Source organism: Oncorhynchus kisutch, linkage group LG10 (genome assembly GCF_002021735.2).
Source record: "Oncorhynchus kisutch isolate 150728-3 linkage group LG10, Okis_V2, whole genome shotgun sequence".
Classification (NCBI taxonomy): Eukaryota; Metazoa; Chordata; class Actinopteri; order Salmoniformes; family Salmonidae; genus Oncorhynchus; species Oncorhynchus kisutch.
In genome coordinates this window covers 25,680,972-25,707,881 of record NC_034183.2, presented here as the reverse complement: position 1 = coordinate 25,707,881, position 26,910 = coordinate 25,680,972, and the positions used below count along the sequence as shown (strand labels likewise).

General features: G+C 41.0%; 1 protein-coding gene across 2 annotated transcripts in view; it reads right to left on the bottom strand.

Annotated features, from left to right (window-relative positions):
• Nucleotides 1-8,540: 8,540 nt before the first annotated feature.
• The window catches only part of LOC109897497 (neuroligin-1), a 288,866-nt gene continuing 270,496 nt past the window's right edge, over nucleotides 8,541-26,910 (bottom strand). For both annotated transcript variants that reach the window (XM_031833398.1, XM_031833400.1), the window contains 3 exons: nucleotides 21,360-21,572; nucleotides 14,826-15,615; nucleotides 8,541-14,249 (listed from right to left, as the gene is read on the bottom strand). In XM_031833398.1, coding sequence (XP_031689258.1) covers nucleotides 13,421-14,249; nucleotides 14,826-15,615; nucleotides 21,360-21,572 — 1,832 coding nt within the window. In that variant the 3' untranslated portion in view covers nucleotides 8,541-13,420. The remainder of the gene's footprint in view (nucleotides 14,250-14,825; nucleotides 15,616-21,359; nucleotides 21,573-26,910) is intronic.

The following is a 26,910-nucleotide window of genomic DNA, read 5'->3' as shown; positions in this document are numbered from 1 at the left end:
GTAATATTTTAAGACTACAAAACTCTGTAGGACAAGTAGTGTAAATCTAATACAGTCATCAAGGCAGGACATACTAATTTCATTCATACTGACAAATATGAAATGCCACATTATCCCTGTCAATAGTTGGAGTAGGATGATTGCAGAGCACCCTGCCTCAGACTGTCAGTATGTTCATTTTCTATCTCACAAACTATATCCTAGCCCACAAACTACATTAATTTTATTCATTCTTGTCTCCCATGTTTGTATCACATGATCTATTCAGCTCTCCTGTATCCTGCTCTCAGAGATCAACCAAGGAGAACCATCCTACTGCAGTTTGAACTAGCCCTGCCGTCACTATTTAGACATTGAGACTACATATGCATTTGCCTGATGTATTTTCTTTGTGGGTTGTGCTTTACACAGTCCTGTGCATTTGAGAGTTGAAGAACACCAACTACAGATACAAGTGCTTGTTATAGCATCTCAAAGACTAAATTCAGTGTAGAATCAGTTTAATGGGTGACAAACTGATTATTTTACTATTGTAACATGCTGTGGGGAGAATTCTATTGTCCCTGTCAGGAGCCTCGGTTTTTGCCATGGATGGTAGATTTCTCGTCTCTGGGCCACACAAGCTTCGCATTCTGCCCTTGTCTCTCGCTACATCGGTCAGTTACATTGGTGACCAGTGTGGGATCTTTCCGCTACACTCGCAATAACATCTGCAAACCTTGTGTATGGGACCAGTAACATTTGATTTGCGGGGCCTAGGCACACAAATGGGGCATGGGCACACTAAAGGGGAGTACTGAATCATGCATTGATGACAGTTCTAAAACTTTTAGAAGGTTAGTAGGAAAGTTAATCATTTAAACCACCTAAATATACATTTAGTATTTGAAACTCAAACATTCATTTCCCAACTGCTTTTTCTATAATCTAACAGGCTCTTAATCATTCTCCATACCTTATATTCCAATGCATCCAACATGATGCATGCCCTCCATGATATTGGGCAGCTGCTGTTGGAGAACTCATCTGGTTTCGATATCAAACTCTGGTTATCTTATTGCAGAGCACATTGTACTACTGTTTTTAGAAAACATTATATATCAAGGTATCTATATGTTTAGGCTGTACCGTATGTATTGGCCAATAAACATCTGCAGCTGTCGTTTTTAAACCTCAATTCTAGCAAATATGACACACACACATCTTTAAATCTACATGCTTTTATTTGGGTTTCTATGCAAAGTCTATGATTGAGTGTTTCTTTAAGCCTGCGGCTAGTTACTTGAAATGAGACATATAATCATGCCAAAACATGATTCAAAAATCGAATTGACTAACAAAGAGAGACATATAATGGAACACAAATTGACATTTACAGTAGCTGGGTAGGGTAGTAAAACTAATATTGGCTAGCTTTCAAATAATTGTCCAAATGGTCAAAGGAGTTACCAATTCCTATTGCATGCTGCACATTTTAAGTGCACTAGAAAATAGATGCTTATCTTGTTTCAGTCTTTGGGAGATAGCTATATCTGTTCCTCTTCATCAGACAGCAGCTCGCATTTTTAAAAGAGGCTCTGTTTCCATCGTATATATAAGCAGGCCAAGTATTGCCTCAATCATGAGTGGTGTGTAAGGGGATTCTGATTGGTTCCAAGTTGAGCAGTTTGGCACATTTGGCTTACAGTGTTGACAGTGTTGAAATGTACTGTTTGTCCCGCATTTGGGTATTTTAAATCCGGTCATCCTATTGCAATGTAACATATCAACTTTTATATACATACAGAGCATTATTGCTTTATAATTAGATCTAAATCAATTACTTGACACACAGGGTAGTTCACTTACAGTTTTTCTCAATTGCTAAAACACAATTTCTGAAACCTTGCTCCATTTCCTGAAAACATTAAACACAAAACCTCATCTTCAAGCACTATTTACATAACCTCTGACTCCTCTTGCAAAATGAAACATTCGCCTCAAAACAGTTTTAGCTGTGTTCAAAATCAAACACTGCTCTCAAATCATAAACAAAGTGATCAAAATGATATACACTCTCAAGCAGTCAGTAAACAATACACCGAAAAATACAAAACACATTGTTCAAAACATACAATTCTCAGGGAGAAGTACATTTTTAATCAAAAGGACAAATTTTTCCCTCATTGTCCTTCGATGAACGAAAACATGTTCAATCATAGTAGCTCAAAATTGATCAGAAATTACTACTCTGCTTTGCTCTTTGCAATTTTGTTTTTTGTTCTTCCTCCTCCTTGTACCCCTATTTTTACAGTACTGTACCCTGCATCTCACAAACTTGTCCTTTGTCTCTGTGATACTGTAATTCTTGTTCTTTGTTGATATGAACCTGCAACCAGTCAAAATCTATTGAGCAGTCAGTACTGTTACAGTTTTTTTGGATTGCTCACACACTAAAATGAAAAGTAGTACACTATTAGCAAAACCTTACACTCAAGAAGCAAAACATCAGCCCATATTTGCACAACTATAAGCACATTGTCAACCTCACACTTGTTGCAAAACTCTACACACAGTGATTTGCAAAACACTAAACACACTTAACATACATTACACACAAAAATCTATCATGAAGTCACGTCCTTGCAATACCAAAGCGCTGACTGTCAAATTACCACACCGTCGAACCAATTGGTTCAACACAGTCATCAGGTGTGCAAACACTTGTTTGCTTAATTGTAGACACACCAATCAGGTGTATGAGCACTATAAAAAGCAGCAGGTGAGTTCATCGGTCTTCAAACACAATGGAAAGAGTCAGAGAAAGAGTAAGACGAGGAGGAGAACGAGGAGGACGACGAGAAGGAGGACGAGGAGGAGAACAAGGAGGACGAGGAGGAGGAAGGGGAGGAAGAGGAAGACAAGAAGGTGCTCAAAGAGGACCGAATCTGACAAATGAGATCCGAGCAACACTGGTTGACCACCTTGTCAACCACGGCCTGACGCTGAGGGAGGCTGGACTGGGAGTACAGCTAAATCTAAGCCGATATACAGTGGCAAGTGTGATGAGAACATTTAGACTGGAAAATAGGTATTGTAAAAATATCATCATATCAAAAACTTCTGCACGGTTTCAGTAACTGCTTACAGTACTGTATTCTATGCACTATCAGCACTTCTGTTACCGTTTCCTGTGAAATTACTGTACTATTGTATACTGTTTTTTTTCTACACAGGATTGAGGGTCAGGAACAACAAGGGGGAAGGCCTCCTATGTTCACAGAACAGCAAGAGAGGGAGATAGTAAACATGGTTTTGACCAACAATGCTATAACACTCAAGCAGCTCCAAGCTAACATTGTCAATAACCACGCCATTTTCAACGATATCCATCAGGTCTCAACATCAACACTGGCACGCATCCGGAAAAAAAACCAGATTCAAATGAAGCAAATTTATCGAGTGCCTTTCGAGCGCAATTCCGAAAGGGTGAAACGACTGAGGCATGATTATGCAGAGGTATGTATTCACTTTAGCAGTGTGATCTTGCATACTGTCTCATAATCTTTTACTGTACCGTAATATGTATACTAGATCTACACTGAACTACACAATTTTGCCTGACACTGTTTTTCAGATTTTTTTATGAATGGATGGAGAGGAGATCCAGCATGAGTTCATTTACGTAGATGAGGCTGGGTTCAACCTGACGAGAACACGAAGGAGGGGAAGAAACATCATTGGCCACAGGGCTATAGTCAATGTCCCAGGGCAACGTGGGGGTAATATAACACTCTGTGCAGCCATTACACAGAATGGGGTCCTCCACCGCCATGCCCATATGGGCCCTTACAACACAGCACTCATACTTACATTCTTGGACCAATTGCACAACATAACAGCAGCAAATCAAATCGATCATATGCAATACATTGTTGTCTGGGACAATGTGTCTTTCCACCGCTCTGCTCTGGTTTAGAACTGGTTTCAGCAACATCCACATTTCACCATCCTATATCTTCCACCATACTCTCCATTCCTCAACCCTATAGAAGAGTTTTTCTCGGCATGGCGGTGGAAGGTATATGATCTCCGTCTCCAGGCTGAGGTACCCCTCATCCAAGCCATGGAGGAGGCCTGTGACCAGATGGAGGTAGCAGCAATGCACAGATGGATTCGTCATTCAAGACGTTTCTTTCCAAGGTGTCTTGCTAATGACGACATTGCCTGCGATGTTGATGAAATTCTCTGGCCAGATCCAGCTAGGCGAAGAGACAATGTCTTATTTTTTTTATATATTTTTTTTTAACTTACAATACGTAAATTGACGTTTGGTTACAGTATTATGACTCTCCATGTCAACATTTTGGGCACATTGAGAAATAAATGAGTTTCTTCAGTCTGCAACATTGGTCTTGTGTAGTGTTTGGTGAATTTACATTGTATTTGTACTTTGTTGAGCCTACTCTAATCATAGGGAAGTAGAAGTGCTAAAAGTGTTTTAGGTTTATCACAGCAGAGTGTAACTCGTGCAAACAGAGTATAGTAATGTGAAACGTGTGTGTTTCATATGGTAACAAAGTGTGGTTTTTAAAAATAAGTGTATAGTTTTTACAAGAGTGTTTAATTTTGCAAAGGATCTGTAGTGTTTTGCTAATTGGGTGTGTGGTTGTGCTACTTGTGTGTAGTGTTTTGAAAACACGGGCCCTGCTTTGAAAATCGTGCTTAAGCAATCAAAAAAAACTGTAATAAATGGAAAGCACAATGTTCAGGGCCATACAATTCATCCATTGTACAGTATACAGCCTACAATGCACTGTACTACAGTATCCATTCTCAGACTTTCTCCTTCCCACCTTCAACAACCTGTTTGCTCTCTGAACTGGCTTATATCGGTTGTGTCGCGTCATTTGAAACAGGTTAAATCAATTTGGAGTGGTTGTGTTCAATCAATGACATATGTTCTCTATTTGTATTTGATTGTTGCCACTTGTGTTTACCAGTATGGATGACATGTGCGTTAGAGTGCAGAATGTGTTTTGAGAATGAGAGTGTGTTTAGAGTTTTGCTGAAAAGTCTAAGTGAGATCTGCAAATTGTGTTTTATCATGTGAAATGGTTTAAGGTATTGACAACAGACTGCATAATTAGCTAAATGAGTCCAGGCAACTGAGAACTTTGTTCAGCCAATGGGTTTTAGTGTTTTAGCAATTGAGAAAAACTGTAATAACACAATTGTCAGAAATAACAGTCTTAGAGTAGGCTACTCACCAGACATACATAGACTCAACACAGTTCAACACAATGTATGATAGCAACAGAAAAATGTCATACAATTTTGACATTTATTTGATGTATTTCACATACTGTACAGCACTTTAGCCCACACAACAGAAAAATAAACATAACTCATCAAAAAAACGATGTCAGAGTGTTACATTCCCTCCCGTCTACCCATTCAGGGGAATGAATCATACAGATCATCTAATGGCTAAACTACTGAATTGCTGTAAAAAATAAAATAAAATAAAAGGCCAGAAAACCTCTGAACAAAGTTTAAAATGACAGAATTGTCTAAATGTAATCATGTTGCAATGGACATCAATGGTGCTAAGGGGAGGGGCTGTAACACTACAGCATTGTCAGCTTTAGTCCTGCCACATATTTTGACCAAAGAGCCTGTTGACACGTGGTCTAAATGTCAGAAGAAACAAAACCTCAAGTTCCTTGTCTGCAATTATCAGAGGGGTAAAATAATATTCACTCAGACAGATCACCTCGTTAAATTTCCCTCCAGTAAACAAATTAATCCTCTTTTATGATCCAAAACATACATTTCAGGTGTTATCAAACTGAAGTCAGATCTGAAAACTTTCCTCTACAACTATTGACCTAGGTTTTTGTAAAGGATGACATCATTTTGTGGACTGAGGAAGTTGTAAGACAGGGTATCCTTGTTAAATTTTCCAGTGAAAGACTCTCACTTCACTCAGTTGACATAATGGTCTGGCTGGATACACTCCACTTAGTGTCAATATACTCTGTTCACTGTATAACAGAAAACAGGCCAGAATCATCCTTGCTGAGCTAATGGACTGTCAGCGATGCTACATTTTATGTTGAGCAATAAACTGGAAGAACAGGTAGAGGGGGTCATTACAAGGAGAGGAAGCAGGGTATGAGAAAGACAGACTCTACACACAGATCGCAACAAAATGTCCTGAGATGCAGGCCTTCCATACAGCTGTACAGTTAAAGATGGAATCCGCAGTAGGGGGAAACAGCTCCACTGGCCGCCCCACCACCGTTATTAATGTTTTTGCTGCCAAGCTGAGGAGCGTTGTGCAGCACAATTGTAGTACATATTGTGCTCTGCGTGCAATGATGTTCGAGGGGAAAAAACGTGTTTGTTGTTTGCAGTAGCTTCTTTGTTGTAGTAATAATGCAAACGGACATGGCTGTTTCACTATTAAGGATTCCAGCTTCAAAGAAACAAATCAAATTTCAAATCAAATTTCAGCTGATATCTCACAGTGTTGTACAGAAACTCAGCCTAAAACCCCAAACAGCAAGCAATGCAGGTGTAGAAGCACGGTGTCTAAGGATACTGCCTGACTGTAAATAACTCCCCCATGCTCTGTCCACTTGTATGACATGGAGAGATGCTGTCCCTGCTTTGTTAAGTAAAGACATTCTCCTATGTATTTTTGAGTTGTGCTCATTACAACACAGGTGGTGAGAGACAGGCAGGCAGACAAACAGACAGTCAATAAGGTCTTAGATTTGAGCTGTTCAGTTAAAAAGACACAGTGCATTCATGAATGTTGACACCTGACACCTGTCACATTTCTAGATATTTCAAAAGGAAATTGAATAAGTTCTGATTAGACATTGCTAGCCAGGGAAAGCATGCTAGGGCCATTGCACCTGCTCTACCAATGTTTTCTTTAACATATTTCTAAACACTATGAGGTTGGAATAATACTGTTAATGCTCTTTAAATGCTCTATTTGAAAACAAAATTTCAGCCTGTTTTGTTGGGATGTAGTTTTAGCCTGCCCGGTGACATCACCAGGCAGTAAGTTAGTTAATAGACCAATAAGAAAGAAGTTCCAAACCTCTCTGCCAATAACTGCTAATTTTCAGTTTTCCCTCCCCACTCAAATCCACTCCCAGACAGTCCTAGAAACATTCTTGCTTGAGAAATTGCTCTTTGCTAAGAAGCAAGTTTTGTTGAGTTTTTACCATTTTAATTGAAAACAATCACAGTAAAGTACTTAATGATTACTCCAAAATGATGTGATATTGAGATAAAAACCGCTGCATTGGACCTTTCATAAGATCATACTGCATAAATACAGCAATGCAGGTTCAACTGAATTGAGTTCATAGTCAAAGAAAGCCAAAGTTCACAACTAAGAGTAGTATATGATTCCTGCATGTGCCATATCACGGTTGTAGTTGAATCACCAACATTGAAGTCCAGGTGGTCAAGATTCATGCAGACGTTCAAGTTCAAACTTAGGTCCTTACAATGATGAGTGAATGTTTGTATCAATCAATGCCTGTGTATATGTAATTAATGCCTGTGTGTGCTCATATACTCACCTTCGATCAAACACGTGTGTTCAGTTGTACTGTAGATAAAAAGAGGTGCCTCAACTTCTTAACTATAATTACCCAAGGTTAAGCATTAGCATCCACATGTCCGGCAAGCATTAGCATCCACATGTCCGGCAAGCATTAGCATCCACATGTCTGGCAAGCATTAGCATCCACATGTCCGGCAAGCATTAGCATCCACATGTCCGGCAAGCATTAGCATCCACATGTCCGGCAAGCATTAGCATCCACATGTCCGGCAAGCAACGGTGAGCAGTTCATGAATTCCAATTGAATTTCACATGAATTTCACATGAATAACGCTTATATACATTGTTGTCGAAAGAACAAATATAATGAATAATAAAACGACAGAGTCCTACTTGTTAGAAAATGTGTCTCGTGTATCATATCCAGATAACATTTTGGAAAATGTAATGGACAGCAAAGCATTTACAAAATATGTATGCATTATCATACACCAGATAATGCAGACTACAGGTTTGTAATATTAAGAGGCCAGGCGATACAAGGTATACCTGTATGGATCAACTTACTGGAGTGGAGTTTTACAATGCTGTCTATAACGAGGATACAATGCTAAATAACTGAAAAGTTCTACAAATTGCACCTACCTCCCTGTCCGTTTTGTCCTAGTTTGATTGAGTTTACAACAATCAGAAAGTAGGAATCCCATTAAAATGACTTAGAATGTATGTATTTCCATTCTAGGGTCAAGCAGTACTCATGAAAAACATTTCGAATTTAAAATATCTTCATAATGTCAAAAATGAGACAAATATTCTGATATATTTTGGCAATATCGCCCAGCCATAGTAATATTTGACCTCAACTATTTATGTGTAAGATTCAAAATAGAAAGACTCTTCAGCACCAGTCAGAGTTGCTGTGTTGGAATAATGTATAAGGCAGGTACATCAGAACACAGGAGGACAATAGTCTGAGCAAGTTAAAAAATAAGATAATATTTATTAATGATATTGAAAATGCTCATGAAAGCCATGGATGTCCACACACAAACTTAAGTCACTGAAGGCAAACAGAAGCCTTACCATTACAGATAAAATGGTTTGGGTTGGAGGAGGCTGTTAACTTTATTTTGAAGGATCCAAAGAAAACAAACCACAAATAATGCAAAGTACATTGTCTATTGGCAGAGTCAGTTACACAGGGTCACATAGAAGTGTATGTTTATTTGTAGTGACTCCCATGCACTCCAAAATGGGGGGTGACATGATAGAAGTGTAGCTGATTTGCTGTTGAACATCCATTTGTAGCCAACAATTCAAACATAAATGTGATGCTAGTTACCTACCCACAGTCATTCAAATCTGAAACATACATAAGGATTAGTATAGGTCAACTCTTCGGTATGGTTTTCCCGACTCTCAGAGCATATTGCATTGCACTTTTGACAGGATAATCAACCTATTTCACAAAATATGCTGCTGCACTATAGGTAGAACAAAGTTACGCAACAGTTTTATAAAACATTGCTTAAGTACATAGCAATTATCTAATGTTATAAAAGGCTTGCAAGAATTGGCCCTGGGATGAATGAGATAGATCGAACAGTGCATGTAAATGAAAGACTGGTTATCAGAGGCAAAAGTGTTTGATGTTGTGAAATACTCCATAATGGGAAATGGCGAACCCTTATCAAACAGGATTTGAGCTGCTCTTTGGCAGGAGCATCTGTGCCCTTGGTTAAAACCGCACACGGTAAACAGCTCTGTGTTTATTCCCCTCAGTCTCAAGACAGAATCTCTCGCCTGCTCTCAAATGTCGAAGTCAGGTGGGGAAATAATTGGTTTTTAATCGTTGCCAACAAGTAAAATGTCACCATTTCCAAAGTGGACGAGTCTAGATTAATTTCTGATTAGCATGAAAGGGAATGCCAAATATGCTTGTGATTTTTACAGATAAGAGGAAAATATATCATTGACACCTCCATGACACAGCCCCAACAGACCACAGAAAGCACAGCAGTAAAAATCCATTAAATTACTTATCTTTCATCTCTGTCACTTAACAACAACAACAACTGAACCGGTCAAAACCTGCGTGTCAAATTTCTGAGATTCTGTTTTAAGTCTAGGACACATCAACACGAAGTCCTATATACTGTAGCCCTAGCAAAGGAACCCAACAGTGTCTGACAGACCACCTGACAAGTGACTGACTACAGGGTTGCTTTAAGTTCAGTTCTGTCAAGCATTCTTTAACTGTGAGTGTCTACTCTACAATTGAATCAAATCAGACTATTGACCAAACACAACAGGTAAATAAAGAGTTGCAGCACTGCTAATTCAGCTTATTAAAATAATTTATTGTGCTCCAGAAAAGTAATTACTATTTTAACCAGAAAGAAAGTGACAAATCTACAATACAACTGAAATACCCACGCACATAGCGCCCTTCTCACAGACATTTTGAAAGAGCGATCAGCCTTTTACAGATCTTAAAATATCTTCATAGATCTCAAAGATGTAGTGTAGCATTTTTTGGAAAATGGCACTCTTCGCATTACATTCATTCACAATTCTTGACCCTCCTCTGTCCAGGACTGGGTAACACAGGTAAGGCCTGAGCCACATCGTCACATTATAGTTTGAGGTATAACCCTTCTTTCTCTCGCATTCTGGAAGTCCTGCATGCAAATCTGGAGCGAAAGCCCTTATAGCTCTCCTTCACCACTGGCTCGTAACATTTTAAAAGGTCCAGTGCAGCCATTTTTATCTCGATATCAAATAATTGATGGGTAACAATTAAAAGTACCTTACTGTGATTGTGTTCAATTAAAATTGTCAAAAATAAACAAAAATAGCTTCTTAGCAATTTTCCAAGCAAGAGAAACTGTCTGGGAGTGGTCTGAGTTGGGGAGGGGAACACTGAATAACTAGCTGGTATTGGTAGAGATGTTTTGAACCCTCTTTCTTATTGGTTTATTAACAATTTACTGCCTGGACATGTTACCAGGCGGGCCAAAACTCTATCCCACCAAAACAGGCTGACATTGCAGGCGGTCAATTTCACATTATTATTATAACCTCAGAGTGTGGAAATATATATAATACATAGGAAAGTCCGTTTTTGACTGCACTGGGCCTTTAACACCACTCTGAGGGAGCATGGTGGAGAAAGAGTCTGGTGAGCAGCAACTATCCATATTCATACCTGCAGTAATTGAATATAGGGGAAGTGCAGAATCAGCCTTTTTGGGAGGGAAGGAGGGTAGTACCGGTTGTCCCATTTCTAACTCTGTTTCCAATCCTCCCCGGTAGGGTACGGAGTGGTGAAGAGGGAGGATCCATGGGAACATCCTGTTGAGGACTGGCTCTGTGTCAGAGGTTTTGTGTTATTCAGAAACAGAGCACAGTTTTCTCCCCGCACCTCTTAATCCCCAATCATTCATCCTGCGTGGTAGAGTGAGTGCTTCTGTGGCGTTCGCCTCTCCTGCCAACTCTCCAATGTTGTTCTCCAATTACTTGATCATTTGTCCGTAGTGCAATTACATGTTTAATTCGCTGGGCGTTTCTCTCCCCCTGTGTCATTTCTCCAGTAAGGAGCATTGTTTAGAGGTCACACCACTGCAATACAGGCTGATGAAATTGCTTGCGTTTTAGTTTTGGGCAATGTGGACTATAATTTACCTTCACCTCCCCCAGAAAAGCTATACCTTGTCTACGTCCCATTGTTTGGCAGGGTATGTTCTTACTTTGATGAACTGTAGAGCAACTGTCTCCCCTCAGTAGACGCATTATATCCAGCCTTTATTGACAGGGAAATGGTACTTTGTCTTACTTATGTGTCGCCTCTTACTACTGTATGTGCCGTCTTCACTCTCTGCTTGAGTACAGTGGGGCTTTTGACTGTTTAGAGAACTATTTTCCCCTCAGCGGCTTCCTCCTTTAAGCTATTCACTCTGGTATGTATTTGTATAACACATTGTTACTCCCCTGGCCTGCGATAGCTGGCAGAGGGAAGTTGCACTCTGGCATTGTGAGGGCAGGAACATTCACTATGGGCTGCCTAGAGGTTAGCGGGACAGTCATGGTAACACGCTGACAGTCTTGTACAATGTGACACCAAGGCGTGTGTTCACGAATAAACCATGCTACAGAACAACAAGAACTAAATCTGAGACAATACAGTACAGCATCATCAGTAGAAAATAAAAAAGAACAGAACAGAAGCAAATGGAAATTACTCTGTGAGAGACAAGGGTGCTGGCTAGACGGTTCTAAGCGGTTCTACTGCAGTGAATCTGCCTGAATGCTGTTTCCTCCCTGGGAGAGGTGTACCATGGGAGTTCCTGGAGCCCCTGTTCTCTCGCTCTCTCTCCACCCCGCCTCTCTTCCTCCTGCTGTTGGGTTGCAGGCACATCCAACATGTCAGCGGAGGGCATCCTCGCTTCAATTACACATTTATACGCATAAATCTTTAAACAGTGCTACGGAACATACTATATGAAAGGATAATAGGGGGAAAGATGCAGTCAAGAGGTTCTACTATTCCCTAGCCTTCACCTTCCCTTCTTCATGGCCCTGGGCACACTTTGTGTTTAGGGATCATTCATACGGAAAACAAAAATAATAAACAGTGCAGGTAATTACTTTTCTACGTTAAAGTTTCCTTGAACTAGTCAAGAGCAGTGATAAGTAACCTAATAAGTAATAGCAAATAACATTGATCAAAAGAGTACAATGAAACGTCCCTCCATCGGGATCCCAAACAGCGAGTGATTCACCACTATCAAAAAGTTGTACCAACACACATTGTACAAAACTAGTCCTCATACCCATGTTCACTCAAGCTATTGTGTATGTACTGTAGTTACCGTAAGCCCACCCTCCCCTGCTGTCCCCAATTATGATCATGACCTTAACCCATGTGGGTTTGTGGGTTTGTAAGCCAATCAGAAGTGTTCCTTCAAACTATTCCAATGGGGCTGACTTTATTTCTTAATTATGACTTAATCAGCAGAACAGCCATCAAGCAGATAAATTGTCATGCGCTTCGTGCTAAAAATATCCAGTATTCTTTGTCCTCCAGCTCTCGGTATAGACAGCACTTGTGTGATGAAGCTGTATCTGCCAGAAAGCCAGTGGATCCCTCCGTTTTTGTTCTGCTGGCAGATTTGCGGAATTGACGCCCAAGAATGACTTAAACAGCATTGGTGCTTTGTGTACATATCTAGATATGTAAAAAGGCTCTATACAATAAAACTGTTCCCCAAAAATAAATTTCTGAGAAGAATCCACGACATTTTGAAAATGTTTACATTGTGCATAACCTTTAAGAGTTTTTCCCTCTCTCTAGATTGTTTTTGTCATATCTTACATTGCCTCTACTTGTAGAGTAACACATGCCTAAATTGGTTGCATCTCCCCTTGACTCCAGAAAGAGTACTCTACAGTTTGATGCCTCAGGAAAACAATATGTTTTCTTTCATTTACAAAGCGACCTGCTACTCCTCTGAAACTCCACTGAGGTTTTCTCTCTTTTCCAAGATAACAGGATCAAGCAATCGTTTATAAAATTCCAAAGTTGATATCTGTAGCTGGAAAAGTTGACCTTGTTCTGTTTCAATAACAGAAATAAAAAGTATCCTTCTCTTTGTTTATTTTTTCATTTGAAATATTTGTTTGACTTCTTTCTAATTTCTTCTTTTATATCAAATGAAATTCTTCTCCCGTCCCAGCAAAATCCCTATTCCCTTAATATATTCACAGGAGTAGAAGTTATTCCACATCCGTTTGATCGGGCTGGGTGTGAGCTCTGGCATGTGCTGTGTGTGTCAGCGTCCATCCGTCCGGCTATACCCTGGTGGTGGAGTGTGAGTGTGGGTGGGGCAGGGTGTGAGGCAGGGTGTTGTTCTGTGCACTACTGGGGAAGGTGTTGAAGTTGTGCAACGACTGGAGGCCCTGCATGGTGTTGGGGATCATGGTGATGGTGTTGGGGGTCATGAGGGGGATGTCGTCAGGTGAGCGGCGCATGGCTAGCGTGTAGTCTGGCGGGCAGGCAGTTCTCAGAACTACCTCGTGTGGATGCATGGCGTCGCACTCGTGGTCCAGGTCTGTGTGCTTCATCTGCAGGGACATGATCTCCTCCTCCTGTGTGTGCGCCAGGTCATTGGTCGTGTTGCGCTGGGGGCTGCAGCGCCGGTGCACGTCGTGCCGCCGCTTATCCTTCTTGTAGTAGAGGGCAGCAAAGGCCAGGATGTTGAGGAAGAGCAGCGAGGCACCCACAGCGATGGTGACACTCAGCTCAGTGGAGTAGTCCCTCTGATCCACCAGGAAGGGCTGATTCTGACTGTCCTGAGTCTCGGTGGGGAAAGGCGTAGGGTTAGGCCTCTTGGTGTTGACAGGGATCTTCTTTGGTGACCTGGGCGTGACCTCCGGTGGGGGGACCTTGGTGGTGGTGGAGATGATCTGGGTGACCTCGTTTAGGCTGTGGAGGTGGGGCACCAGCTCCAGCCATAGGTTGACCTTGTTGGCCCGGTAGTGCTCCTTGACGCGGGGTTTCAGGCCGATGTGGAGGTACAGCTGGTCTTTCTGGTTGTAGCGAGTCCACGCCACCTCCTCGAAACGGTTAGGCTTAGTGTGGATGAACTTGGTATCCTGGGGGACCGGCTGGTTAGGGTCACTGCAAGGGAAAGACGGGACTTAGTATGAGCAAAGCACCACTACAAAGCATGAGGAATGGAGGCTCATTCCAGCAGAACGAGTACCATTTTCTGGGAATGGCATAGGGAGCCAGTCAGAACACATCATAAACTGGCTTAACCATGCAAAGTGGAGGCATAAATCTCATTGGTGCCCTGTTTTATATGTCAATTTACTGTTATATATGTAGATCATTAGTATCTCAATGGTCCCTTTGGGCTCTTTGGCTGCTGAGGGAAAAAGCCATTGTCCCCCATTATTCTCCAAAAAACAATTACCTCCATGACTACATGCTTAAAGGCAAAAAAATATATATATTTTTTTTTCTATTGAGAATTCCACTATCCAGGCAACCATCATTTGTCATTAATTAACAGCATGTCTTTGAATATGGGATGGGACAATGACACACATTGATATGCTGTCCAACATAAACCATAAATGTATACAACATGGTATTCAAATCTTTAACTACACAAAAATGTAACACACACACACACAAGCTTGCTGGCATAAACACATTACAGCTTAAAATAGGTTTCAGTACCACACGTACCCAGTTTTGGCAAAATTAGTCCAGTAAGTCATCACCACAGCACTGAGCATGACGTCGTTCTTGGAGAAGTTACAGGGGAACAGTTCTGTGGGACCGATCATGGGCAGGCCAAACACATAGGGGATCTCGTCACCGTGGGCTGCGTCTGCCCACGGGGGCACCTGCTCTGTCTGGCAGTGGTGGTAGAAGGCATAGAAGTATGTTGGTGACCCAAAGCTGGAGTGGAGATCTGCTGTGGCCACGGCCGGAGCCACCCATTGGTGGTCAGTGAACAGAGCTAGTAGGGTCTTCCTCCTGGTCTCTGGGTTGTGTTTATCAGCCCAGTCCGTGTACATGAACTTTATGGTCTCACGCAGAATGTCTTTGCCCTCCGGGTAACCGTACAGGTCGTCCACGAAGCTGGACACGGCGTAGTCAAAATCATTGGCCTGGACGCCGTTCTCGTTATCTACGATGAGCTCCACAAACTTCAGGCCCTCGCCCTGGTTGACGCCCAGCATGATGTCATAGTTGAGGAACTCGCCCTGCTCCATGAGGATCTGGGGGTCGTCTGGGATCACATCTCCATCTATGACAGGCCCGAAGGCGATATGGTACCTGGCTGGCTGGATGTCCTGGTCCACCAGCTCCTTGTAGTGCTTCTTCTGCAGACACTCCACCAGGTCCACCGTGTCCTTCAGGTTGCAGCCCACCTTCTTGGCCAACATGCGAGCGTACTTAGCAGGCTGGAAGCTGACTGCCCAGCTGGACAACGCAGTGCCACTCTGTGCTATAGCTCTCTGGAAAAGTCCTGCAGAGAGACAAGATACAAGCCAACCAGAGTCAGACAACACCTCATAATGTAGCATCACAATGCATCACACTGGGACATGTTGTTGCCGGCTTTCCCCCAGAGTATGATAGAAAACAGACTATTATTTTAGGGATACTATGGTTGGTGCATGGGCCTTTATGTGTCTTAATCATGGGTCCTATCATTGTAAGTCATTGATGATGCATGCTGTGATAAAATAATTTCCCAAAGTAATACTCTACTCTCTCTCTACATGACCTGCCACTCAGGAGGAAATGCCACTGAAACTGTCATTACTAAACATCCAAACACAGCATGATGTGTACTCACACTAAAATCTAAATGTGCACTTGTAGAGTTATGTGCACTTGAAGAGCGATTAAATTTGCTGGCAATAGACGTAACTCTCCTCACAACCTTGAAAATGTAAAAGTCAATTTGTCTAGCTTAGTTTATTGTGCAATTCCTGGGAGAGCACAGAGAGACATTGTCTCTTGTCTTGACAGACATCTGCATTGTTAACAGAGATTACTGCTTTACAAACAGTCAGACTTCTATTTCAGGGTTTGTTTGACAAGGTTTGTAGACAGACTTGTTACACAGTTACAATATCATAGGAATTATCACGACACGTATTGTTAATTCTGATGTTTTATAAACAAGAAATAACCTCTTTTAACGTACATGTATTTTTATCATTCTAATAACAAAGAAAACTTTCTCACATTTTCAAACATGTTGATATGAAATCTGTCTTTCGATCCAACCCACACATGAACATTGAGAAAAGATGGAAATGACAAAGTTGTAGGAGCAGGATTGATCATGCTGTGTCTGAAAAGTGTCATACTGTGGTATGAATATTAATAGTTTTGTATTTAATTAATCTCTTGAAGACAATAAGATTAGAGGGAGCAATACACTGACATGATAACATTGATTGGGGCTCCCCTAAGAACGTGGATTAGGAGGTGAGATAGCGATACAATCCAAAAAAAGTGGGAATACCATTAGAGCCCATATATGGTCAGTGCTTTAGTCAACTTTAACCTTCTCCCTGTGAAGAGTTTTACACAATATAAGGTCTTAGAAAAACAGGGAAAATACAAATGTATATATCCAGCTGCTAGGAAGGAAGGGAAAAGTAAAGAAGCAGGATTGTCTACAGTTCTTTGTGGTTGTGAGGCAGAGTGGCATATGAAAGGTGGGGACTATGGCAATTAAAATGTATACGTGAAGGTTAGAGAGAGAGAGAGAATCAAAAGCACTTTACACAGGGGAAGATGTTTGGGGTTGGGCGTGCTGCGATTCTTTTGCCGATGGGGGGGGGGGGGGGGGCGGGGGGGGGGGGGGGGCAGATGGCTATTTCGGGCAGCTAATACAGGACTAGTAAAGGCCCAGTGCAATGATTTTGTAATAAATAAATATATACCGTACCAGTCAAAAGTATGTACACGTCTACTCATTCAAGAGTTTTTATTTATTTTTACTATTTTCTACTTTGTAGAATAATAGCAAAGACATGAAAACTGTGAAATAACACATATGGAATCATGTAGTAACCGAAAAAGTGTTGAACAAATCAAAAAAGATTTTAGATTCTTCAAAGTAGCCACTCTTTGCAATGATGACAGCTTTGCGTACTCTTGGCATTCTCTTATTAACCAGCTTCACCTGGAATGCTTTTCCAACCGTCTTGAAGGAGTTCCCACATATGCTGAGCACTTGTTAACTGATTTTCCTTCACTCTGCTGTACAACTCATCCCAAACCATCTCAATTGGGTTGAAGTTGGGTGATTGTGGAGGCCAGGTCATCTGATGCAGCACTCCATCACTCTCCTTCTTGGTCAAATAGCCCTTACGCAGCCTGCAGGTGTGTTGGGTCATTGTCCTGTTGAGAAACAAATGATAGTCGCACTAAGCGCAAACCAGATGGGATGGCGTATCGCTGCAGAATGCTGTGGTAGCCATGCTGGTGACACTTCTTGGTGACAGGGGGCAGTATTTTCACGTCCGAATGAAATGCATGCACAAATTCTACTGCCTGCTACACATCTCCAGAAGATAAGATATGCATGTTATTACTAGATTTGGATAGAAAACACTCTGAAGTTTCTAAATCTGTTTGAATCATGTCTGTGAGTATAACAGAACTTATTTAGCAGGCGAAACCCAGAGGACAAACCATTCAGATTTTTTTTTAAGGTTACCCTCTTTTCAATGAGATTTCATTGGGAATCGAGATTTTTAAGGGACCTTCTTGCAGTTCCTATCGCTTCCACTGGATGTCAACAGTCTTTAGAAATTGGTTGAGGTTATTCCTTTGTGTAATGAAGAAGTACGGCCATCTTGAACGAGGGTCACCTGAAGTGTATTGTTAGATAAGAAGCGCATGACCAGAAAGCTAGCTTCAGTTTTCCTCCTGTTTTCCTCCTGTATTGAACACAGATCATCCCGTCTTCAATTTTGTCGATTTTTTACGTTAAAAATACCTAATGTTGTATTACAAAAGTAGTTTGAAATGTTTTGGCAATGTTTACAGGTAACAACCTTTGAGATATTTTGTAGTCACATTGAGCAAGTTGGAACCAGTGTTTTTCTGGATCAAATGCGCCAAATAAATGGGCATTCCGTCGATATACAGTGGGGAGAACAAGTATTTGATACACTTCCCATTTTGCAGGTTTTCCTACTTACAAAGTATGTAGAGGTCTGTAATTTTTATCATAGGTACACTTCAACTGTGAGAGACAGAATCTAAAACAAAAATCACATTGTATGATTTTTAAGTAATTGATTAGCATTTTATTGCATGACATAAGTATTTGATACATCAGAAAAACAGAACTTAATATTTGGTACAGAAATATATAATTTTGCAATTACAGAGATAATACGTTTCCTGTAGTTCTTGACCAGGTTTGCACACACTGCAGCAGGGATTTTGGCCCACTCCTCCATACAGACCTTTTCCAGATCCTTCAGGTTTCGGGGCTGTCGCTGGGCAATACGGACTTTCAGCTCCCTCCAAAGATTTTCTATTGGGGTCAGGTCTGGAGACTGGCTAGGCCACTCCAAAACCTTGAGATGGTTCTTACGGAGCAACTCCTTAGTTGCCCTGGCTGTGTGTTTTGGGTCGTTGTCATGCTGGAAGACACAGCCACGACCCATCTTCAATGCGCTTACTGAGGGAAGGAGGTTGTTGGCCAAGATCTCGCGATACATGGCCCCATCCATCCTCCGCACAATACGGTGCAGTCGTCCTGTCCCCTTTGCAGAAAAGCATCCCCAAAGAATGATGTTTCCATCTCCATGCTTCACGGTTGGGATGGTGTTCCTGAGGTTGTACTCCTCCTTCTTCTTCCTCCAAACACGGCAAGTGGACTTTAGACCAAAAAGCTCTATTTTTGTCTCATCAGACCACATGACCTACTCCCATTCCTCCTCTGGATCATCCAGATGGTCATTGGCAAACATCAGACGGGCCTGGACATGCGCTGGCTTGAGCAAGGGGACCTTGCGTACGCTGCAGGATTTTAAGTGTGCTACTACTGGTTTTCTTTGAGAATGTGGTCCCAGCTCTCATCAGATCATTACACGGCAGGACCTGGTCACTTCTGGGCTGATCCCTCACCTTCCTCGTGATCATTGATGCCCCATGAGGTGAGATCTTGCATGGAGCCCCAGACCGAGGGTGATTGACCGTCATCTTGAACTTCTTCCATTTTCTAATAATTGCGACTTCTCACCAAGCTGCTTGCCTATTGTCCTGTAGCCCATCTCAGCCCTGTGCAGGTCTACAATTTTATCCCTGATGTCCTTACACAGCCCTCTGGTCTTGGCCAGTGTGGAGAGGTTGGAGTCTGTTTGATTGAGTGTGTGGACAGGTGTCTTTTATACAGGTAACGAGTTCAAACAGGTGCAGTTAATACAGGTAATGAGTGGAGAACATATGAGGGCTTCTTAAAGAAAAACTAACAGGTCTGTGAGAGCCGGAATTCTTACTGGTTAGTAGGTGATCAAATACTTATGTCATGCAATAAAATGCAAATTAATTACTTAAAAATGTGATTTTCGGGATTTTTGTTTTGGATTCTGTCTCTCACAGTTGAAGTGCACCTATGATAAAAATTACACACCTCTTCATGCTTTGTAAGTAGGAAAACCTGCAAAATCGGCAGTGTATTAAATACTTGTTCTCCCCACTGTATATCGACACAATTAATCAAACAAAAGGACCATTTGTGATGTTTATGGGACATATTGGAGTGCCAACAAAATAATTATATTTTTATTTCTGCGTTAGGTGTCATGCCTGCAGGGTTGAAATATGGTTTCTCTCTTTGTTTTACGGAGGTGTTATCCCCAGATAATAGCATTGTTTGCTTTCTCCAAAAAGCCTTTTTGAAATCTGACATGTTGGCTGGATTCACAACAAGTGTAGCTTTAATTTGCTATATTGCATGTGTGATTTAATGAAAGTTAGATTTTTATAGTAATTTATTTGAATTTGGCGCCCAGAGAGGTTAAGTGTGCATTGAGTTCTAAATAAATCACCAACAGTGTCACCAGCAAAGCAACCCCACTGCATAACACCTCCTCCTCCATGCTTCCCAGTGGGAACCACACATACAGAGATCCTCCGTTCACCTACTCTGCGTCTCACAAAGACACGGCGGTTGGAACCAACAATCTCAAATTTGGACTCATCAGACCAAAGGACAGATTTCCACCGGTCTAATGTCCATTGCTCGTGATTCCTGGCCCAAGCAAGTCTCTTATTATTATTGGTGTCCTTTAGTAGTCGTTTCTTTGCAGCAGGTCGACCATGAAGGCCTGATTCACGTCTCCTCTGAACAGTTGATGATGAGATGTGTTTGCTACTTGAACTCTGTGAAGCATTTATTTGGACTGTAATTTCTGAGGCTGGTAACTCTAATGAACTTATTCTCTGCAGCAGAGATAACTCTGTGTCTTCCGTTCCTGTGGAGGTCCTCATGAGAGCCAGTATCATCATAGCGCTTGATGGTTTTTAGAAATGTTCAAAGTTCTTGAAATGCTCCATACTGACTGACCTTCATGTCTTAAAGAAATGATGGACTGTCATTTCTCTTAGCTTATTTGAGCTGTTCTTGCCATAATATGGACTTCTGTATACCACCCATACCTTGTCATAAGACAACTGATTGGCTCAAATGCAATAAGAAGGAAAGAAATTCCACAAATTAACTTCTAACAAGGCACACCTATTCATTGAAATGCATTCCAGGTAACTACCTCATGAAGCTGGTTGAGACAATGCCAAGAGTGTGCAAAGCTGTCATCAAGGCAAAGGGTGGCTATTTTGAAGACTCTAAAATCTAAAATATATTTTGATATGTTGAACACTTTTTTGATTACAACATGATTCCATATGTGTATTACATAGTGGTGAGGTCTTCACTATTATTCTACAATGTAGAAAACAGCAAAAATAAAGAAAACAACTGAAATGAGTAGGTGTGTCCAAACTTTTGACTGGTACTGTACATATGTTTTTATTGTGATGTTTCAGGGGGTGCTGCAGCACCCTCAGCACCCCTACTTCCTGTTTTTATTGTGATGTTTCAGGGGGTGCTTCAGCACCCTCAGCACCCCTACTTCCTGTGGCCATTTGAGAACAAAATACTCTCATCAACTTAAATCACACAGGTGGCATGCGACACTGAAAATTGAAAAAGTTGCAACCTCTGCATTATACCTTTGGTTGAATTGCTCCAACGGTTACCTTCAGAATAATGGGACAGGGTCAGGAGGTTGACACAGGAGGCGCCAGCCCCTGATCCGAAAACTGTTATTCGTAAAGGGTCACCACCAAAGAAAGCAATATTCTCGCTAGTCCAGCGCAGGGCTTGGATCAGATCAAGAAGTCCATAGTTTCCTTTGGAAGCTTGGTCCCCTGTGCTTAAGAAACCTGGAAGACAGAGAGTACAAAACAGAGAACAGATGAATAACCTGGGATGTCTCTAAGGTATGAACACAGAGCTGCGGTACATTCACATGCAAACATTGATTATAATTTACTCAGATTGTAAATACCCTATTTAGATAAAACTTTGCAAGAAAATCCACGTGAAGATTTTTAAGAGTCAGGTATTTTACAGTGTTTGATGTTTAATAATCATATTTTGGAGTCTTCCTGAAAATGACTCACAGCACTCACATCAGACTCTTTAAGCACAGCACTCACATCAGACTCTTTAAGCACAGCACTCACATCAGACTCTTTAAGCACAGCACTCACATCAGACGTTTTAAGCACAGCACTCACATCAGACTCTTTAAGCACAGCACTCACATCACTCTTTAAGCACAGCACTCACATCAGACTCTTTAAGCACAGCACTCACATCAGACTCTTTAAGCACAGCACTCACATCAAACTTTTTAAGCACAGCACTCACATCAGACTCTTTAAGCACAGCACTCACATCAGACTCTTTAAGCACAGCACTCACATCAGACTCTTTAAGCACAGCACTCACATCAGACTCTTTAAGCACAGCACAGTTTTACATTCAAAACCAATAAGCGTGTGCATTTAATACTTTTAGCGATAAAAAAGGAGTTATTACTCCAAAGAGTCAATTTAGGGACGCTACGCTAAATATAATTCTGAAAATCCAATTTTGAGGCAGACAGATTTAAATCCATACCACATGAAAAATACTCTGTGGATAAAATAATAAAATGCAGTGATCTATAGATAGCATAATATGCAGGCGATCTCAGCTGCAGACCTGCAAAGGGAAACTCTTTAAGAATGCACCATTTTGTAGTCGGAACATGTCATATTGGCCTACATCATTCATAGCTAGAGTAGGTAGATAACAAGATATCTAGCCAATTAGCCTCGCCAACAAAAACAAAGTGTGCACCATATGTACCATGGAAACACATCAAAGCATTGCAAAATAATATTGCGTTTTATATTTCTGAAGAAATAGTTAAATAAAGTATAGCGTGTGACGCTTTAGCTTATTAAAGATCCCACACTCTTACCACAACACTGTTCAATTACTTAATAACCTATTCAAGATGTTATGTATGCTATGTGAATGCAAGATATGGTTCTGGGTACCGAGATTGCAGTAGTATCGGAAAAAAACACAGAAGCCTATTACCAGTTTAGTAACTTCTTTCAATATTATCAGAGGCATTGCTGGTGAATAGTTACGTTGCTTCACTTCAACAAGTCCTCTGAGTGTTGTGCAAGCAGTAAGGCCCGGTTCAATTAAAGGGAGAACCATCATTCTTCTCTGCTGTTTCATTCTGGGCCTATCCCACATGGTTCTGTCCAATTAAGGACTTAAAACACTGCAGATTAATGTGTACCCATATATAAAAGATGGCATCTGTGAAATATAACTGATTAAGTCCATGCATCCCAAAGGAGCAACAGTGGAGCCGTTTAATAGCAGTCCCTATTCCCTTACTCCCTGATTTCCATGCTAAAAGGTCCATTACCTGGGAAATCACCTTGGGAGTGCTTTCCCCTATAGCCCTGAGACACATTGTATTTCATCTTATGGCTCCTTTTCAATTTGATACTTTAGCATCCTTACAGAGCTTTATATTGCTCACCATCTCCTATAGAACTATGCAGAGTCAATCTAGGTTGACCAATTCAGCAGTCACATAAAATGTATGCACTCATTAGTGTAAGTCGCTTTGAATAAAAGTGTCTGCTAAACGGCATATATTATTATATTACACAAGTATCAAAATGCGATCTCTAGCTCAGAACAAAACGCACATCCAAAGCATTGAGACCAGCAGTCAGAAAATATTTATTTAAATATTTATTTATTTTTGATTCTACATCAAGGCTAACCTCCTGGAAGCAACATACATCTATCAGAGATTTAGCTGGGCTGGGCTAGGATGGGGTGAGAATAAAAAAGACTAGGCATGGGCTTCAAAATTGTTAATAACTTCACTGTTCTCAAAGAGATATTCAATGTCTGCTTTTTTTTTAAATGTTGACACATCTACTAATAGGTGCCTATATTTGCGAGGCATTGGAAAAACCTCCCTGGTCTTTGTGGTTGAATCTGTGTTTGAAATGTACTGTTCGACTGAGGGAGCTTACAGATATTTTTTTGCATGTGTGGGGTACAGAGATGAGATAGTCAATCAAAAATCATGTTAAACACTATTATTCCACAGAGTCCATGCAACTTATGTGACTTGTAAAGCAAATTCTTACTCCTGAACTTATTTAGTCTTTCCATAACAAATGGGTTGAATACTTGTTGACTCAAGACATTTAAGCTTTCCATTATTCATTCATTTGTAAAACTTTAGAAAAACACAATTCCACTTTGACAATATGGAGTATTGTGTGTAGGCCAGTGACAAAAAATATACAATGTTTAATTCAGGCCTAACACAACAAAATGTGGAAAAAGTCAAGGGGTGTGAATACTTTCTGTACATGCTCACTGTCGAGAGGGAACACAACACAGTCAATGAAAAAGATAGTGGTCCCCAGTTAAGTGAACAGTACAGACTGGTGTATGAAGATGTCCAACACCAGCTCACTCCAGACATACTGTGGTCTAAGATCATGGAGCAAGCTGTATCTTACTGGGGTAGAAACATACAGTGACAGTGCAGATACAGCAACTCAATGCACAGATAAGATAGTGGACTAAAGCAGCGGTATCATATCCTCTCAAAGGTGAAATCATGAAGAAAGCATGTGTCGTGGAGCATTTTTCAAGGTGAGGCGATACACAAGTACTCACTAATCTTGTGGCTATGGTACAGTGATGGATATCTGAAGGCTCAAGGAGTGATACAGATGGTTTGCGTGTCAACCTTGTGTTTATAATGCTCTCTGGTCTAACATTGGGTTTGAACTGTGCTTTGTGAATAAATAAGCTAGGTACACAGATCAGAGAGGGAGTCTCAACTGAATGATCCATGTTTGAATCACTAACTAGGTTCCCATACAATTGACGACAGATCTTCATATGAATATTCTAAAATCAGCATAAAAAATCAAATCTGCAAATGTTTAGTGGTGTGTTTCCACCAAACTGACTCATTGCAGATACAAGTGACTGGTTGATGACGTAGTGCACACAAAATCTACTTTTTCGCTTAAGTTTTTATGTACTGAATAAAAGTCTATAGTTCAATGTGTTACCTTAGAATTTTCAACTCTACTGATGGTTTTGTCACAAAAACATTTTTCCTTAAATAGAAAATGTGCCTACTCTGGTCTGGCACGTACACTCTAGCCAACAGCTCACAGATACAGTGCGGGTAGGGTGGTCTACATGATGACATTAATATGGTTAAGAGTGAGATATTTTGTATTTGTCAAATGGCAGTCAAGCATCAAATCACCAGAATAATACACTCAATATTTATTGAAAAGGAGCATCAAGATCACTGTGCACTTTCACCACGCTGTGAAGTTCATCTTAATTTATTTAATCTGTAGCCTAATAAATTGCATGGTTTCCCGAGTCATAGTGGGAGGACCACACACCATATCATCGCGTGACTCAACATTTACTGAGGTATGATAGTTATTATATCAATAGTTGCACATAAAGGCGTTTCTCGCATAATTACATTTTACAAACACAAAAAGTTCCCACCATGTTGCACGTACAAGTTGGCATTTATAAAATTGTACCGAAGCTACCTGTTTCCATTACAGCTGTTGAGATATTTTTTTATACGATGTGACTTTACCCGGCAAAAAAATTGTGTATGGAAACAATACTGAGGTGGACATTTCTCTACAATTTGAATTCTGTTGAATGGTGTGTTTGTCATTTTACTGTTCGATATATTTTTGTTCAAACATGGAGTATAGGATTCAGTGTCATCCTTTTTGTTCCCTATATGGTGTATTTTCCTTTGATAGATGGGATCTGTCACCGTGTGTCTGGGGTCGGCTTAAATCATATAATCGCAACCTAACCAAGAGAAAAGGCAGATGGAAAAATGGTTTACTTGTAATGCAGCTTTCTGCACAGTCTTGCTTTGTAGCCTCTAATCCTCTCCCACTGTCTTATGACTGCCAAACGAGAAAAATAAATCAGTCCATCTGTGTCACACAGAAGACCACTTAACATGTATTACATTCACAGCCAATGGCAGACAGTACCAAAAACCGCCGGGAAAGGGCCCTTACCTGAAGGAAAGTAATGTGAAAAAAAATAAAAATAGAGTTCACAGGTCCATCTCTTCGCAAGGAGTGTCTGCAGTCCCTCTAATTGCCATTTCTGGAATTTGTGTAAAATACTAGAGGCTTTTATTATGAAACTTGCAGGGTTACGACAAAGCCACATCAGGCCAAGCAACATCCTGATTGAGGGAAGATACCTCTATCCATCTAATAAAAAATTGCACATCTCAATAAAAGATCCAGAGAAAGGCATACTTTAATCATTTCCACTCTGAACACCATCAAAAGGCAAATACGTTGAATTCATCTCCATTTTGGCTTGAGAGTCAGAGGGAAATAGAGAGAGGGAAGAAAAGGTGTAGAAGAGAAAGAGTGAGTAAAGTAAAATAGGATCCCTGATGTGATGAAAAAGCTGTCTTCGACATGATTCCCAAGTCCTTTCAATGTGAGGAGACAGAGTGAGGCAACCATGCTTGGCATGAGCTTGGAATGATACACTACATGACCAAAGGTATGTGGACACCTGCTCGTTGAACATCTCATTCCGAAATCATGGGCATTAATGTGGAGTTGGCCCCCCCTTTGCTGCTATGACAGCCTCCACTCTTCTGGGAAGGCTTACCACTAGATGTTGAAACATTGCTGCAGGGCCCTGCTTCCATTCAGCCACAAGAGTATTAATGAGGTCGGGCACTGATGTTGGGTGATAAGGCCTGGCTCGCAGTCGGCGTTCCAATTCATCCCAAAGTTGTTTGCTGGGGTTGAGGTCAGGGCTCTGTGCAGGAGGCCAGTCAAGGTTTTCCACGCCGATCTCAACAAACCATTTCTGCATGGGCCTCACTTTGTGCATGGTGGCATTGTCATGCTGAAACAGGAAAGGTCCTACCCAAACTGTTGCCACAAAATTGGAGGCACAGAATCATCTAGAATGTCATTGTATGCTGTACTGTTAAGATTTCCCTTCATTGGTACTAAGGGGCCTATTCCGAAACATGAAAATCATCTCCAAACCATTATTACTCCTCCACCAAAACTTTACAGTTAGCACTATGCATTGGGGCAGGTGTTCTCCAGGCATCCGCCAATCCTAGATGAGTCTATC